The following is a 14,483-nucleotide window of genomic DNA, read 5'->3' as shown; positions in this document are numbered from 1 at the left end:
TCTAGGTGCACAGCCAGCCTCTTTACATTACATCTGCCTGTCAGGGTTGGCTATTTAAGCTGTCATGCCCTTGGTATTGCTCTTTGTCTGCCTGTGAATAAAGTGCAGCATTGTGATTACTAATCCCACTCCAGTGACTTGACTTTAAATGTGGTTTTGGAGCGGATCCCGGAGTTCTGTTTGCTAAGCTTCCTACTCCTGTTTCAGAGACACCACTGGAGATCTATGAGAGAGAGCACTGCAGACTGCCCTCCTCCTGTAGACCTGTCGCCTTCCCCCCCCGCCCTGCGCCTTTTTTTTTTCTTCCAAAAACTTCTTGAAGGAAATCAATGGATACCAAAGTGATCTGTTTATTTTTCTTTTTTTCTTTGCCTCCGCTGACAGTGGGAAATCACACTGGTCGCATCAAGGTGGTCTTTACACCCAGCATCTGTAAAGTGACTTGTACCAAAGGCAACTGTCAGAACAACTGTGAGAAGGGAAATACAACCACCCTCATCAGTGAAAACGGCCATGCTGCTGATACTCTGACAGCCACTAACTTCCGAGTAGGTAAGTACCCTGAAACTGTGTTTGTCCTTAGCTGTCCTCTCTTGACTAACAGAGGGAGGAGATGTTTTGTTATTAATACCAGTTGTGCATCTGCTACTCTTTGTTTGGACGGCTGTGCTGAGCAGGAACCATTGTATGTTAGACAAGCTTTCTGGAGTCCTTCAGAAGTGTTCCCAAAAGTTCCTTTTGTGTCAGAGAGAATAAGCTCCCATATTTTTCATCTGAATTTTCAGCTGCAGGGATGCGACATGCTAGGCTGAAGCCTTCGGTAAAATTCCTCCCTCAGAGTTTGTGTTAGTAAATAGGAAAAATGACAGATTACACCAAAAGTTGTGTTTCCTCTTTTTTACTTGTTTAGTATGTACCAAATGCACAAAAAACCTACGGAACAGCTAACTGTGATTCTGTATTCAGAAATCTGTTCAGCAGTTCCTTAAAACTACACTCCTTTTTAAATATGCAGCAGCTTAAAATTTTTCTTACTGCTGAAAGTACATCAGATTTCATATTTGGCATTTTTAGAAACTGAAATAATGTTGAGCCTAATTACCTAATTAAAGTTATTGAAGCCAGTAATTTCTTTGTTAATGTTTATTCTTTCTGCTTGCTCAGTAAAAGTATCAACAGTATGCCAGACTAAACCCTACAACTCTTTGACTCTACTGAAACAAATCCTGAAAGCTATCTAGGATGATGATTAGCATATTTTAACTATATACTATAAAGGCATTTGTGTGCACATATTTGCCTTCTAAGTTAAAATATACAGATATATGGGTGCATACCAAAACACTTGAAATTTTTTGTTTCACTTTATGGTACCTTGAACTGCTCTGGGAGAGTAATTTTGTAGTTATCCTGAAAATATCACAGCATTGTTTTCTGGGGGGGGGGGGAGGAATTTGCAAATTTCTAGTTAAAGAATGCCAAATATGAACACTGTAATTTTAGTCTCTGTCTAGAATAAACATAGAGTTCAGGCTGTGCTGAGGCTGGCCAATATTGCCGATTTTCAAGTGCAGTGCATTTCATACTCTGAGGGTGGGAGGGAAAACCGTTCGAAATTATTTTTCTTTTCTTCTGGACAGTTAATACAAAAAGCAGTTCCTTCTTTTAACACTCTACTAGACTGTCTGACTGTGGGGGAAAGCCCTTGAAGTTACAAACTCATTCCTTCGTAGTATGCATGTTTGTAAAAATGTATATGTTTTGGACTGCTAGTAAAACCAGTGTTTTAAAACAAGAACAGAACAAATCTTCGGGTTTGCTTGTGGTTGTTTGGAGGCACAAAAAAAAAAAGGTATTTTGTAAAGGAATCGTAAATACTATACTTTTAATTTGTGTTTTACTGCCAATGCAGATTTTTACCAATGTTTTGGCAAGAACCCCAGCTAAGTAAGTTTCTTGTTTAATTTTCTGACTAGCATGAAAGGATAGGGTTATTCTTCCCTCCTTTCATTTGACCCAGTTTTTCTATTGAAGTTATGAAATGCTGAGAACAGGCATAGATGTAATTTGTCTGCTATGTAAATCTGTGCTGTAACATGACCTTCTCTCAAATACTTGAAAACTTGGAGAGCGGAAATTGACCTGTGAAGACGTGTTCCACACCTTCCTTCCTGGCCTCAGGCCATGCAGCTCTGATGCACTGGGTACAACGGGCTGCTGGAAACATTCAACAAAAGTCAGCCTATAATAGCATTCGATGGAAAGATAAGGCAATCTTGTGTTGAAAAAGGTATAAAAACAAGTTGCTACAGATGGATAAGGATTTTTAACCTGCCTGTTAGCTATCTTCCATACTACATTTAAAAGACAAAAAGTGTTTAGTACAGCTCTAGGTATTGTCATATTCACAGAAGAATAAGAAGGTCTGAACTAGCGCTTAAAGGCTCTCCAATTAAAAAAAAAAATGCTGCATGAGCTTCTTAATAAATAGAGAAGAGGAATCCTATAGCTGTAGATTAAATTCTTTCACCAGTCACAGTTTTCAGGAGCTTTAGAATCAGAGTTTAAAATTATACTACTGAAATAATTTTTCATATCTGTTCTCAAACTAGAGCCTGTCACTAGCTTAGGCTTGTCCTGATGTCTCCTGACACATAGAGCTGATATAATTTGTGTCTTCCAAGATCATTAACTTGTTATATTTTTAACAGCTGAGTTATGTTTAACTTGCGCTTTTTGCTTTGAAGTCCCTGTTCTAAACGTCTTTACTTACTGTTAATCCAAAACGTGTGGAAATTCTATTTAGATGACCTGGTATTTAGAAATGCAACCATGAAACAGAATGTCATATCAGGAAATACATATTTAAAGTGGTGAACTGTGCTTTTTCAATATGTTTTTAAACCATATCTGTTCTTCCTAAAACCAGAGAAAATAGTCACATGTCCTATTTGGGAAAGTTTTAAATGCATTTCTGTAGCAGGAAGAGCATTCTAGTACACAAGACAGAATTTGGGTTCTCAGATGACATTAGTTACACATCAGTTTGCTTTGTTCTTAATAATAAATTATTTCTAATAATATAAAATTGTAAATTTGTTTGTTTCTTTTCAACTTTGTGCTGAACTTTGTAAACACTGCATTTTCAGAGAGAATAAGTTGCAGTATCTGTACTACAGCTACTCAAGCTTTGCCATGGATTATTTCACATTCTTAATGTGCTCCCTTTGTCAATTCAGCTGAAGCTTGGTAGAGTGAGCCCAGGCAAGGAACAAATCCTGTTTCCTGAAAATTTTATACAATATGGATAAGCCATTAAAAAAAAAAACCACAATAAAGGACAGATTGGGGGGGAATGCTGCTTTTCAGGTAGCTGAGATCTTTGGCTGTGCTGAGCAATAGCTCCTAGCACTGCAATTTAAGGTGATGAAAGCTTGGTATTTAAAAGGAAGGACCTCTTTGATTGCCAGGCTGCTTCAGTGAAACTTTGGGGGTTTTTTCAGTTTTATTTTGTGAATGGGATATGTTGCAGTTAAACTAACCAACCTCCAATATTTCATTGGCTTGGAGAATGAAAGCATTTAATCTGAGTGGAAGCTTCTGCTGAATGAATGAATCTTACTATTCTGTTGGATTGGTGCATGTACAGTTTGTATGGTATTTCAGTCCTGATATATCTACTGAGACTTGTAAAATAGGCTTGATATGTGTGCATAGGAAAGGATGGGAATAGAGTAGCACATGAGGTTTCTGTCTCTTTCACTGTTGAAGTTTCTCAGTAAGGTGTTCTGTTTCTACTCAAAATTATTCCAGATTCCAATTTTGAAATGAGTTCTCTTTCTGTAAGGAGTGGGAGGACAATGAGTAATTTGTAACTGTAAAATGAAGCAGTAAGGAGTTAGTAAATGCCCAAATTAATATCTTCATGCTTTTTCCTCCCCCACTGCTGTGTATATATATTTAATTATAGATTTACATTCAGTTTTTTCCCAAGGGATCTGTGCTTCCTTCATTGAACAGGAATGACAGAACTTACCATAGGAAGCAGTCTTTTAATACTTAGGTTCATATTCACTGTTCATTTCCAGCCCTGCCTCTCTTTTAAAGCGGTTCATTCAAACTGGTACAAATGAGAAGTTCAAAGTTGCATGCTTGTAAGTGAAAGTGCATATCTTTCTGTAAAAATTTTGTGTCTGAGCACTTGTCAGTATCTGTGTTGAATAAGGAAACAATCATAGAATTATAGAAGGGTTTGGGTTGGAAGGGACCTTGAAAATCTTAGAGTTCCACGCCCCTGCCATGGGCAGGGACATCTTCCATTAGACAGGGTTGCCCAAAGTCCCATCCAACCTGGCCTTGAACATTTCCAGGGATGGGGCATCCACAGCGTCTCTGGGCATCTTGTGCCAATGCCTCACCACCCTCGCAGTAAAGAATTTCTTCCCCTATCTAATCTAAATCTACCCTCTTTCAATTTAATGCCACTCCCCCTTGTCCTGTCCATGCCCATGTAAAAAGTCCCTCTTTGGCCATCTTGTAGGCTCCCCTTAGATGCTGGAAGACTCCTATGAGGTCACCTTGAAGCCTTCTCCAGGTGAACTAAGTGGTGTCTTCAAGTAATAAATGTATCTGGTCCTTCATATTTAATCACAAATTCTGAAACTTCCAGCATGGATCACAGTAATCTAATCTGGATATTCTGTACTCGATTGCACTAATGCTCAAATTGTTGCCTCTTGAATTTTGGCACTTTTCCTATTGGAATTTCCTACCAAAAATTTTTCCAGCTTTACTGTGTTGACTCTGTGTAAATGTTTTTAGATAATTGAGGTTGTCCAGAAGTTTCCAATTACATATATGCTAAAACTTCTAAGAAGCAGCAGAAGCATTTTGCTCAAATTTTATTTGGTCTTCTGGTGAAAGCAGTGAAAAAAAATTTGACCAATATATTTCGAAACAATACATTATTCAAAGGAAATTTAGTAAGAAGACCCACTCTGTTATTATTATTCTAACAGAATTTCCAATCTAGGAAAGAATTTAGTAAGTATAATTATTTTGAATTATGAAAAATTAAAGCAGTTACTTTAAAAAATGTTGACTGAATTTTATTCAGGCTTAGGATCATGAATTACTGTTAGTGTTGTAGGCATTAGCATTGCTTTTTATTCAAGCACTTCAGGCATTATCGAAGAGTAGTGTTGGTTAAAAATGGCAATTGCCTGCAAGCAAGGCAGCCTGTTGGCAAGCCAGCCAGCTGCCTTTATCTGTAGTTTACATGTGACAGAAAGTCCAAGAGAAATGATTTGTGTTTTCTTGCTACCATTTGGCATTAAAGTTGTCAATTCTTTGCTCCATACGATACATACTGCACATGTCCTACTACACTAAAGCTGTAAGGGTAATATTTGAGGAGGATTTTCTAGTATCCTTTTGGTGAAAAGGTGTATTTTTAATAGTACTGGAAAGTTAATTTAATGACATGTAAAGGCATATAAAAGACCAACATCTTGTGGAAGTGGCTGTGTAGATTTGTGAGAATTTACAGTCACAGTCTCTTCTGGCAGCTTGTGAGGTACACACTGTTCAGTTTTTTACCCATTACATTTTACTGTTTTGTTTTACTGGGTTTAGTAAGAGTTGTTAGAAAGATAACATATTAGAAGAGAGACTTTATTCTCTGTTTTGAAATGGTGTTTGCTATTTAGTGAATAGTGCCAGCCTGTGTAGATACCCATGGTTGATGACCTATGTAACTTTGCCCCAGAAAAACCGTGGCTTCATCTGAGAGGTAGCAGATAAACATGTGGAGGATTTAAAATAATTGGTAACGCATATCATGCAGAGATTTTTAAAATTTATTTTAGTAACATAACTAAGAAATGATTTTATATTAATTTTTTAAAATTCTTTTATTTTCAACTCTTATGTGTTCCATCAGACAACCTAATTGAAGAAAAGGTTATTTCCAGAATAGCTACTTAGCTCAAGAACAGCATGTTATAATTCATAGTTTGTTTTTAGTAAATATTTTCTCTGGGTAAGAGTGAAGTGTTACTTTGAAATATCCTTGAGTTTTGCACTTGAACTTGCAAATATGAAGAAGTTGTGATGCAAGAACTTTATTATTCCTTTAGTGTTATCACTTTTGTCCTTTTACTGTCTCTGGTAGCTACCTTGTAGCCTTATTTGGAAAAAGCTTTGTTTCTACTGTTCTTGCAGTAATTATACTTTGTGCCTTGTCAGGCTTTGTTGATTTATGCTTTTTTTGCTGCCAGATGAAATATTATTTCCTTTAATAGACACATGAAAATTTCAGAATTCTTGGACAGCTTGGCTAAAAGAATCACTTTTTAAACTTTCTTCAGCAGTAGCCAAAGAAGTTGGTCAGTCTTGTCAGTCTATGTGTCTCAGAAAAAAAAAATTGAGAAGGAGATTAGGATTTAACCACTTCTTTATCTGGTAACTTGAAATTTAATCTCTACAAATGATGACTATGCAGCAAGATTGTAATCACTGTAGCAAAATGAAGGCCAAGTATTTTTCCTCAGCGAGTGAACAGAGTAGCTAAAAAAATGACATCAGGACTATTATTATGAATTATTCTTTGCCTTATGGAAGATACTAGGAAAAAGGTATTTCCTACCATGAAGTGCCAATGCAAAGTTATTTGGGAGGAACCAGACATTTGTTTGTTCCAGTCTCCCTTTGTTCTGTAAATAAATCTGAGTTGACAGCAGAATGAATTTAATTTACTTACAGTCCAGGTAGTATAGTATAGTATAGTATAGGCTTTTCTAATCTGAAATACTAGTGCACTACAATTCTATTCTGTAATGTATGTGTACCATTCTACAGGCTGAGCAAAGCTCAGGGTTTTAATGCATTTTCAATTATGGCCCTCCAGTGCTCAAGTTGCAAAAAATAATTTCTATTTTAATGATTTTGATATCCACATCTGTTCGGAAATAATTTCTTTCCCCCATGTATTTATCAGAACTTGTCATAAACAAATAGTTCTGGTTTCTGCTATGGGACTTACAGCATCTTTGAGCTCTTTCTTCATAATCTTAAAATAATTATTCAAAGTTGACATCTTTACCTCAGATTCCAGTAGAGGCTAGGTGCTAATTTATAGAAAAGTGATTCTTCAGTCAGATGATTTTAATGAGGCTGAACTCACACAAGTCTGTTAGCAACTTGTTTTCGCTCCCTTGCTCACCTTAAAGACTAAAGACCATCACCGTGAAACGAAAGTCCATCTGCTATCAAATTACTCCCCAAACCTATTCTGTTATATATACATATAACCTAAATTCTGTTACAGAGAGTAGTTTTGGATGTGCAGTCATAGAAAAAAACACAAATGGAAATGGTACAAAATCCACACCTGCAGCCATTCAAAAACATGTGGAGTATATTTGCCTCAAAGTTAAAGCAAAACAGAACACAAAGCTAAAATGCATAATGTTTTATTTTACTGTATATCGTTTTAATTTCTAGAGATTCATTTATGTACGTCTGACTGAAGTACTGTAAAAAGAGAGCTAAGAGTGCATTTATTTGAATGATTACATTGTTGCATATTTGTATAAACACACTACCTTGTACCACTATAACTATATTATTGCTTAACTAAATGTCTTTGCATGTACCTCACTGAAGATCAAGTATATGCCAATTTTGGCTTGAAAAAGAAATTGCATCTAAATTGTGCAAGTACAGAAGAAAGAGTCTGAAAAATTTTCTCTACACGCTAAAATATAGCACTTACCATTAATAGATTTCCTAGCAAATGGGTTTGTATTTAATGGGTCCTTCTGGGCCTGGCACAGCCAGAAAGGAAGCAAGCAGCTGTCACTGCTCTGTTGATCAGAGTCTTTCCCCATTCAGCCTTTCTACTGCTTGTTCTAGTCTTTTATTCTGCTCCAGGTAATTCTCATCTCTGTGCCTGTGCAGTCTGTATAGTGTTCATCTGTCCATTCCACCTGTAATTAGCTCTTAGATTTGAGTATCACTGTATTTGAGTCCTATTTTGTAGAGACACTGGGATTCCTGGATTTTTCTTTTGGAACATGAACTTTATCTTCATTATGTACACACTTAAATTCAATGAGTTTTCTATATATCAAAAAAAAAACTGTTAAGAGGGTGTACCATGAACTTTCAGCCAGGGGTTTATGAATGTGAATCAAGTTGAGGTCTATGGGAGCTGTAAACCCTTTTTTTTTTTTCCCACTAGTCTCTTGTGAAATCTTGAGGGATTCTAGTCAATGAATAGAAGGAAAATTGGATATTTTATAATTACACAGGAAGAGGACTGAGTTTTAAGAACTCAAACAGCTTATTTCTCACCTATATTTTATTAATGCAAATAATTAGTTAATTTCTCATTTTGGTTGTATTTTCATTTTAATTTAAAGATGCTAAGATGAGCTATTAAATCAAATTTTTGTAGTTGTTATTACTTAGATATTTCAGGTTATGGGGAGCTTTCAGCACCTGTTCATCTCATAATTTAGAAATGAGTTCTTTGACTCCTCCCTGAGAGGCACTGCCTCTGTCCATAGGGCAGTGGTTTCCAAACTTTTTTGCTTGCACATTCCTATCAGTAAAATATTTTTGAACCCTATCTCCAATATATACATATTTATAAATTATATATACCTACTACTGTATATATCATCTATTTGTTCATTATAAACCATAGACAAAATAGAAAGTAAAAATGGATGAGAAAAAGACTAAGGGAACTCTTTTGAAAATTCATTTTATTTATTAATGATACAAAATCGTTCTTTCCTGCATCCCAGTACATTTTCTGGCACACTGTGTGGAATGAGCACACCCTGCTTCGGAAACTTGCTGGTATAAGTAAACAGGGAAGACCAGCTTTGTAACATAATCTGTAATACTACCTTTCTGCAGTTAATGTGTCCATTACATCTCTCTTATTTATTGTTTGAATATATTAAATTCAGTCTGTTATGTTAGAGGCTGTAACTGTAGGTGCTAGAACGTCATCTGTCTAACCGGAGTTTCATAGAAAGCCTGTTGTGACAAGGGGGAAAAGGGATTTTTTTTCATACTTGAAAAACTAGTACAATACACAGGGTTGGGTACAACATTGTGGTGTGAAGCTTCTCAGTGAGGTTGTACACAGGTCAGGGCAATTTGGTGTGTGGCTGAGTTGCTTGGAACTGGACATGACCAGGCAGAGCATTTGATTGTGTTTTAGGTTTACACATCTTTTGCATCAATTTATACATCTGTTATGGTTATAAGAACCACAGTGAGGGGTGAAGAATTTCCAACTGTACAGTCTCTGCAGAGTAACCTTTATCCTTCCCGTTCATTAGCAGTGACTCTTCTCCTTTCCTCTCTCAGAACTCTAGGATTTGAGTCTCTAGCTTTTCACTGGTCTCCTATGACCTAATTTATTACTCAAACTCTGAACGAGATCCATCCCATTCTTGCATTGTGTCACTGCCTCAAGGTCAACTCCCTAGAAAACTTTCCAATTTCTTGTGATGTAGCCAGTGCCAGAAAATCATAGCCTGTGTTTCTCATGTTTTTTAACTCTTCAATGAATGCCTGGATTATGAGCTGTTATGCTAATGGATATCCACTTTAAAGAGTCTGTTCTTATTTTATTCTTCTTGTAGATGTTTTTACACCAAAATGAGCACTGTGGTAATGCTACAGTAATCAGAGACCAGTCTCTCCTGATGTTTGGAAATTTTTGTAACAACTATGGTTTCTGTGGCTTTTCTTTTTATATTTTAAACATAATTTTTTTATTGGAGGATGTCTTGTTGTATGGTGGAATGCAGTAGATCAGTGTTTATAGACCATTTTGATCTAAGTTTGGGAGTTCATCTGGCTCACCAAACTATACTGAGATACCTCAGTCAAGAGCCTCATTGTGAATGGGCGATGAGATGCACCCGAATGGCAAGTTGGCCTGTGGATGTCCTTACTGGCCTGCTGGGCCAGCCTGTCTTCACTGACAGACCAGGAAACCTCAGATAACAGCACTCCTAACTTGTGTGGCTCAAGAAGGCACAAAAGGTTAAATGGGAATGAATCTCAGCTGTTGTGGTTTAACCCAGCCAGCAACCATTTGCCACACAGCCTCTCAACTTCCTCATCAGCAGGACTAGGGAGAGAATCAGGAAGGTAAAAGCTGGAAAACTCTTTGGTTGAGGTAAAGAACTTCATAATAGAGAAAGCAGAAAGCCATGCATGCAAGCAAAGTAAAACTAGGAATTAATTCACTGCTTCCCATGGACAGGCAGGTGTTCTGCCATTCCCAAGAGAGCAGGGCTTCATCACACATAACAGTGACTTGGGAAGACAAATACCATAATTCTCAATGTCCTTCTGTCATGGACTGACTTTACCTTTAAGGTGGTTTTGAGAGCTAAGGAAGTTGAAGTTGCTGGGGACTGATGAGAGTCTTTTCTCCTGACCAATTATCGGTCATTACTGGGAATTGACAGCAGTTTTAACCATTGAAAAGTGGGATCAACTTGTGAACCCTACCTTAAGATGTAAAGTCAGGGCAGTTTAGTTCTCTTTGTTTCCTGGCTGTGAAAGGTAACTGAGCTCCGCTGGCCTCCCGTTCCCTGCCCAGGCCATGTGGCTCGGGCAGGAGCTGGGCTGGGCCCAGCGGCTCCCGGCCGGGAGATGGGGCCTGCGGGGCTTGCCCCGGGCTCTGGCCGGGCCAGGCCGGTCCCTGGCTCGGCTGCAGTGATGGAGTTCACCAGGGACTGCTGAGTAAAGGAGAAAAAACTCTGGACCTGCAGCGGGCCGAAACAGCGACTACACTCTCCAGAGCAGCCATGGGGAATTTTCTGTCGCAGACGGCTCCAGCTCCTGCACCGGCAGAAGTCACAGAACCATCTACAAAGCCTGGGCAAGATTTTAAACTTGTCATTATCCAGATGAGACTTGCAGATTAATCCTTTTATCCAGAGAGAAGAAAAGAGAGTGATCAGCATGTAAAGAGACTTTATGGACTGTCAGAGACAGTAAGGAAAGAGAGAATAAGGAGATGTTTTACAGCTGAAATATCTTTCTGTTAAAGCTATGGAGATGGACAATAGTAATTTAAAAAGACTCCTTTAATTCATGACAGAGTATGGGGAGGAATAGAGTGTTCAAAATGTAAATTTTGAGTAAAAAGTAGAATAATTGTGATACAGTGAAGTGCTGGAAGATTTGAAGCCTTGAGAGGCAATGAGAAAACTGTTTTCTAGTAGAGCTCACAGAGCCAAATGAAGAAGACTTTTGCCTTTGAATAACTCATCCTTAAAATGATATCCCTAAACTCATGGCCCATACACACCTCAGAGTGATGTGAAATGGGAGGAGTGAGCTCTGATACCAGCATTTCTGAGCAGCTGACATCAGAGAAATAGAAAACTATAAGAGAAATAGTTTTCTTGTGAGAAACTCTACAGATTAGCAGAAGGAGACTTCTGTTTCTCTACAAAGATTGATGAAAAGACTCTAGCAAGAATTGGGACTGTTTTTAAACACCAAAGTTCCAAAGTTTTTGTCTCTGTTGTCATGTGGACAAGGGAATGGTGAATAGGAGGAGATACAAAAGGTTTTCTGGAAGTTTATTCTGGTGTTCTTATTATTATAGTTTGTTAATAAACTTTCTTTATTCCTTTTAAGTATTAAGCCTGTTTTGCTCTTGTTCTAATCCATATCTCACAGCAAGAAATAAGTAATTTTTTTTTAGTTACTGGTTTAAAACCACGACACCTTCCCTTCCTCATTCTTCCCTCCAGCTTTTTATACTGAGCATGATGTCATATGGTCCAGAACAACCCTTTGGACATTTGGGGTCACTAGTCCTGGCTGTCTCCTCTCAGTTACCTGTGCATCCCCAGCCTCTTTGCCAGTGTGGAAGTGCACAGAGAAGACAAGGCCTTGTAAGCTCTGCTCAGCAATAACAACATGTCCACATTATCAACACTGTGGTCAGCACAAACCTAAAACACAGCCCTGTACCAACCCCAGTGAAGAAAATTAACTCTACTCCAGCTGAAGCCGGCACATCATCTTAAATACCTATTATTCAGTTGCCAGAAATTGCAAGGATGCTGATGTCCCTGGCCAGTGTCAGCTTTATTACTTCTGTGGTCTTCAGAGCCTTTGCATACCAGAAGCATGCCCAGTGCTTTTCAATGAGTGTTGCTGTTTCGTCTGATGGTAGTCAAGTAGTAAGATGTCTAGGAGGAGCTCTTTTCTCTGCCTTACGCTGCTGGCTGTTACTCCATGTGTTTTTTGGAAATAGGATAATAGGTGTCAGAGCAGAGAATCTGAAGTTCGCTGTCTTCTTCAGATTGTAACAATGCATGAGCAATAACAGCCGTGTGTCCTTATGGTCAAATTACTCACTAGTCCTGTTGTCCTTAAAAGCAATAAAGATGTTTGCTGTTTGTCATTACCTGTCCTTCTGTTGAATTCTTGTTCTGTTGAAAATGGGTATGTTTCAACAACATTAACTAATCCATGTCAGTATTACATGTATTCAGGCACATGAAACACTACACAGAAGGGTAAGTCTTAAAAATCTGGAAACAGAGGAAAGGTAGTTTTCATCTGACATTGTGCACCTTGTCAATATTAAGTCAGTATTCCTACTTTGATGATGGCAACTAAGAAATTATTCAGGACTGCTTATATTGATACTTATAAAGTTTTTATACTGCAGCATGCTTGTTTTAAGCAAGGGTGCTGATTTTTTACCCTTCCAAAGCCAGCTTTTCCTAGTTTTTTTATTTCTGAGGAGAATAAATATCAATACACCAGAAAGCCAAAGACATGTCTGGAGTAGCTTTTTTGTACGTGTTAGTATCATTATCAAAGGTCTGACCCTGGCCATTTGTAAGGCATTAATTCCTGATAAACAGTAGTAACCTGTGAGTTTTTGTTTTTCGTAATATACTGAGTCTAAGCCTGATTGTTGTGATATACTCAGTATATCAGGGTGATGTCTAATAAAGTCAATATATTCTCCACCTATGATCAGTGTAGGAGTGAGTGACTCAGATGTCTCCTTAGCAGTCTGTCTCCTTGCCTCCCAACATAGTGTCTGAATCATCTCAGATATTGGGAATATTAGAAGCAGAGTTAGCAGAGATTGACTAAACATCGCGTCTGTTAGTAAGAATCTTCCTGTCAATCATTTTGCAGCTACCAGAATTTTTGCTATAGCCTTTCTATATTGAGGCCATTTTCTGTGCCACAGCATACATTGTATTTTTCTCATAGTATTTGCATATTCTAACACTGTTTTTCATCTATCCTGTTCTTTCCAAACTGTAACAATAAGAGTTTTATTGGTGGCTGTTGGTCAGATGGTGATCATGTCAGGCACCTACATAACAGGCCTGTGTTGCATTTGACACATCTGAGGATAGGTGGCTTATCACAAGAGTTTGGAAAGATGTGATACAGAGCCAATGAGACTCCTGTCCCATTGGGACCCACAATGAGAGATGAATTAAATACCTGGGGACATACTGGATGTCTCTTGGTTGATTTTGTGTACATGTCTTCAAATTGTCAACATCCAACATTTCTTCCCGAGATGTTTTAAAGTAATGAGTTTAAAACTGAAGAAGAAAAGTGAGTAGTACAGTGAAATTTATCCTAGTGCGTGTTCATTCTGGATTTCTTGCTGATCATGATGCTCACTTAAAAATGTGTATTTCTCTATAGCATATTGCCTCCTTGTCCTTTATGATCTGGACTTGCTCCCCAAATTTCAGTATCAGGATGTTCCATGGTTGGTAGTGTAGCCTCCGTTAGTTCCAAAGCGCATGCGTGATCCAGACTGGAATAACACCATAAAGCTTGCTTATTTTGACAGTAATATGGTTTGCTTATCTGGTTAAATAGCAGTATCCCATTCCCAAGTGGGGATTTTTTTAAAGATCCCTTGTTAATAATATTAAAATATAAGGCAAATTCTAAGGAGGTAAGCAACCATGTTAATTTGCAATAGCTGCGAGCCCAGTTTAGCAGCTGAGTATTTTTTAATCATACAATTAGGTATGAGCTAGGTTCCTGTTGGAAATTTTTTTCCTGTGGTGTTGTAGATTTTACCTCTTTCCAGAAAAAACATCTCAAATGCCTTCAGTATCATGTTCGTGTAACTAGGCCAGTCACAGGAGCAGGGCATCACTTCACTGTTTTCAGTGGTATTACAGAGGTGTTTCAGGTGCTTCAGTGTTTTCAGAGCAGAAAAAAATTCTTACATCTGGTGCTGGAGCTCTTGCTATCAGATCTACTTTTTGTAATTGCTTTTTGTTGTTGCAATGGAATGTTTCTATTAAAAGTTGTCATAATACAAATATTAGGATGAATTCAGAAGTGCATGCTGAGGTATTGTACTTTTAAGGCCACATAAAGAGTTTCTTTTCTCCCTTCGCATCTCGAAGCACAAGTTTGTGATATCAAGA

The 14,483-nt window shown here is 37.8% G+C and overlaps 1 protein-coding gene across 3 annotated transcripts in view; it reads left to right on the top strand.

Moving 5' to 3' along the window:
* Window positions 1-14,483, top strand: part of LTBP1 (latent transforming growth factor beta binding protein 1) — a 184,877-nt gene that overhangs the window by 62,641 nt on the left and 107,753 nt on the right. For 2 of the 3 annotated variants that reach the window (XM_058836173.1, XM_058836172.1), the window contains exon 1: window positions 242-552. In XM_058836173.1, coding sequence (XP_058692156.1) covers window positions 330-552 — 223 coding nt within the window. In that variant the 5' untranslated portion in view covers window positions 242-329. Of the gene's footprint in view, window positions 1-241; window positions 553-14,483 lie in introns of those variants that run through there. The other variant, XM_058836171.1, reaches the window with a different exon arrangement.

Source organism: Poecile atricapillus, chromosome 3 (assembly GCF_030490865.1).
Source record: "Poecile atricapillus isolate bPoeAtr1 chromosome 3, bPoeAtr1.hap1, whole genome shotgun sequence".
Classification (NCBI taxonomy): domain Eukaryota; kingdom Metazoa; phylum Chordata; class Aves; order Passeriformes; family Paridae; genus Poecile; species Poecile atricapillus.
Note: the sequence above shows the minus strand (reverse complement) of the source record. Positions and strands in the feature narration are given on the sequence as shown.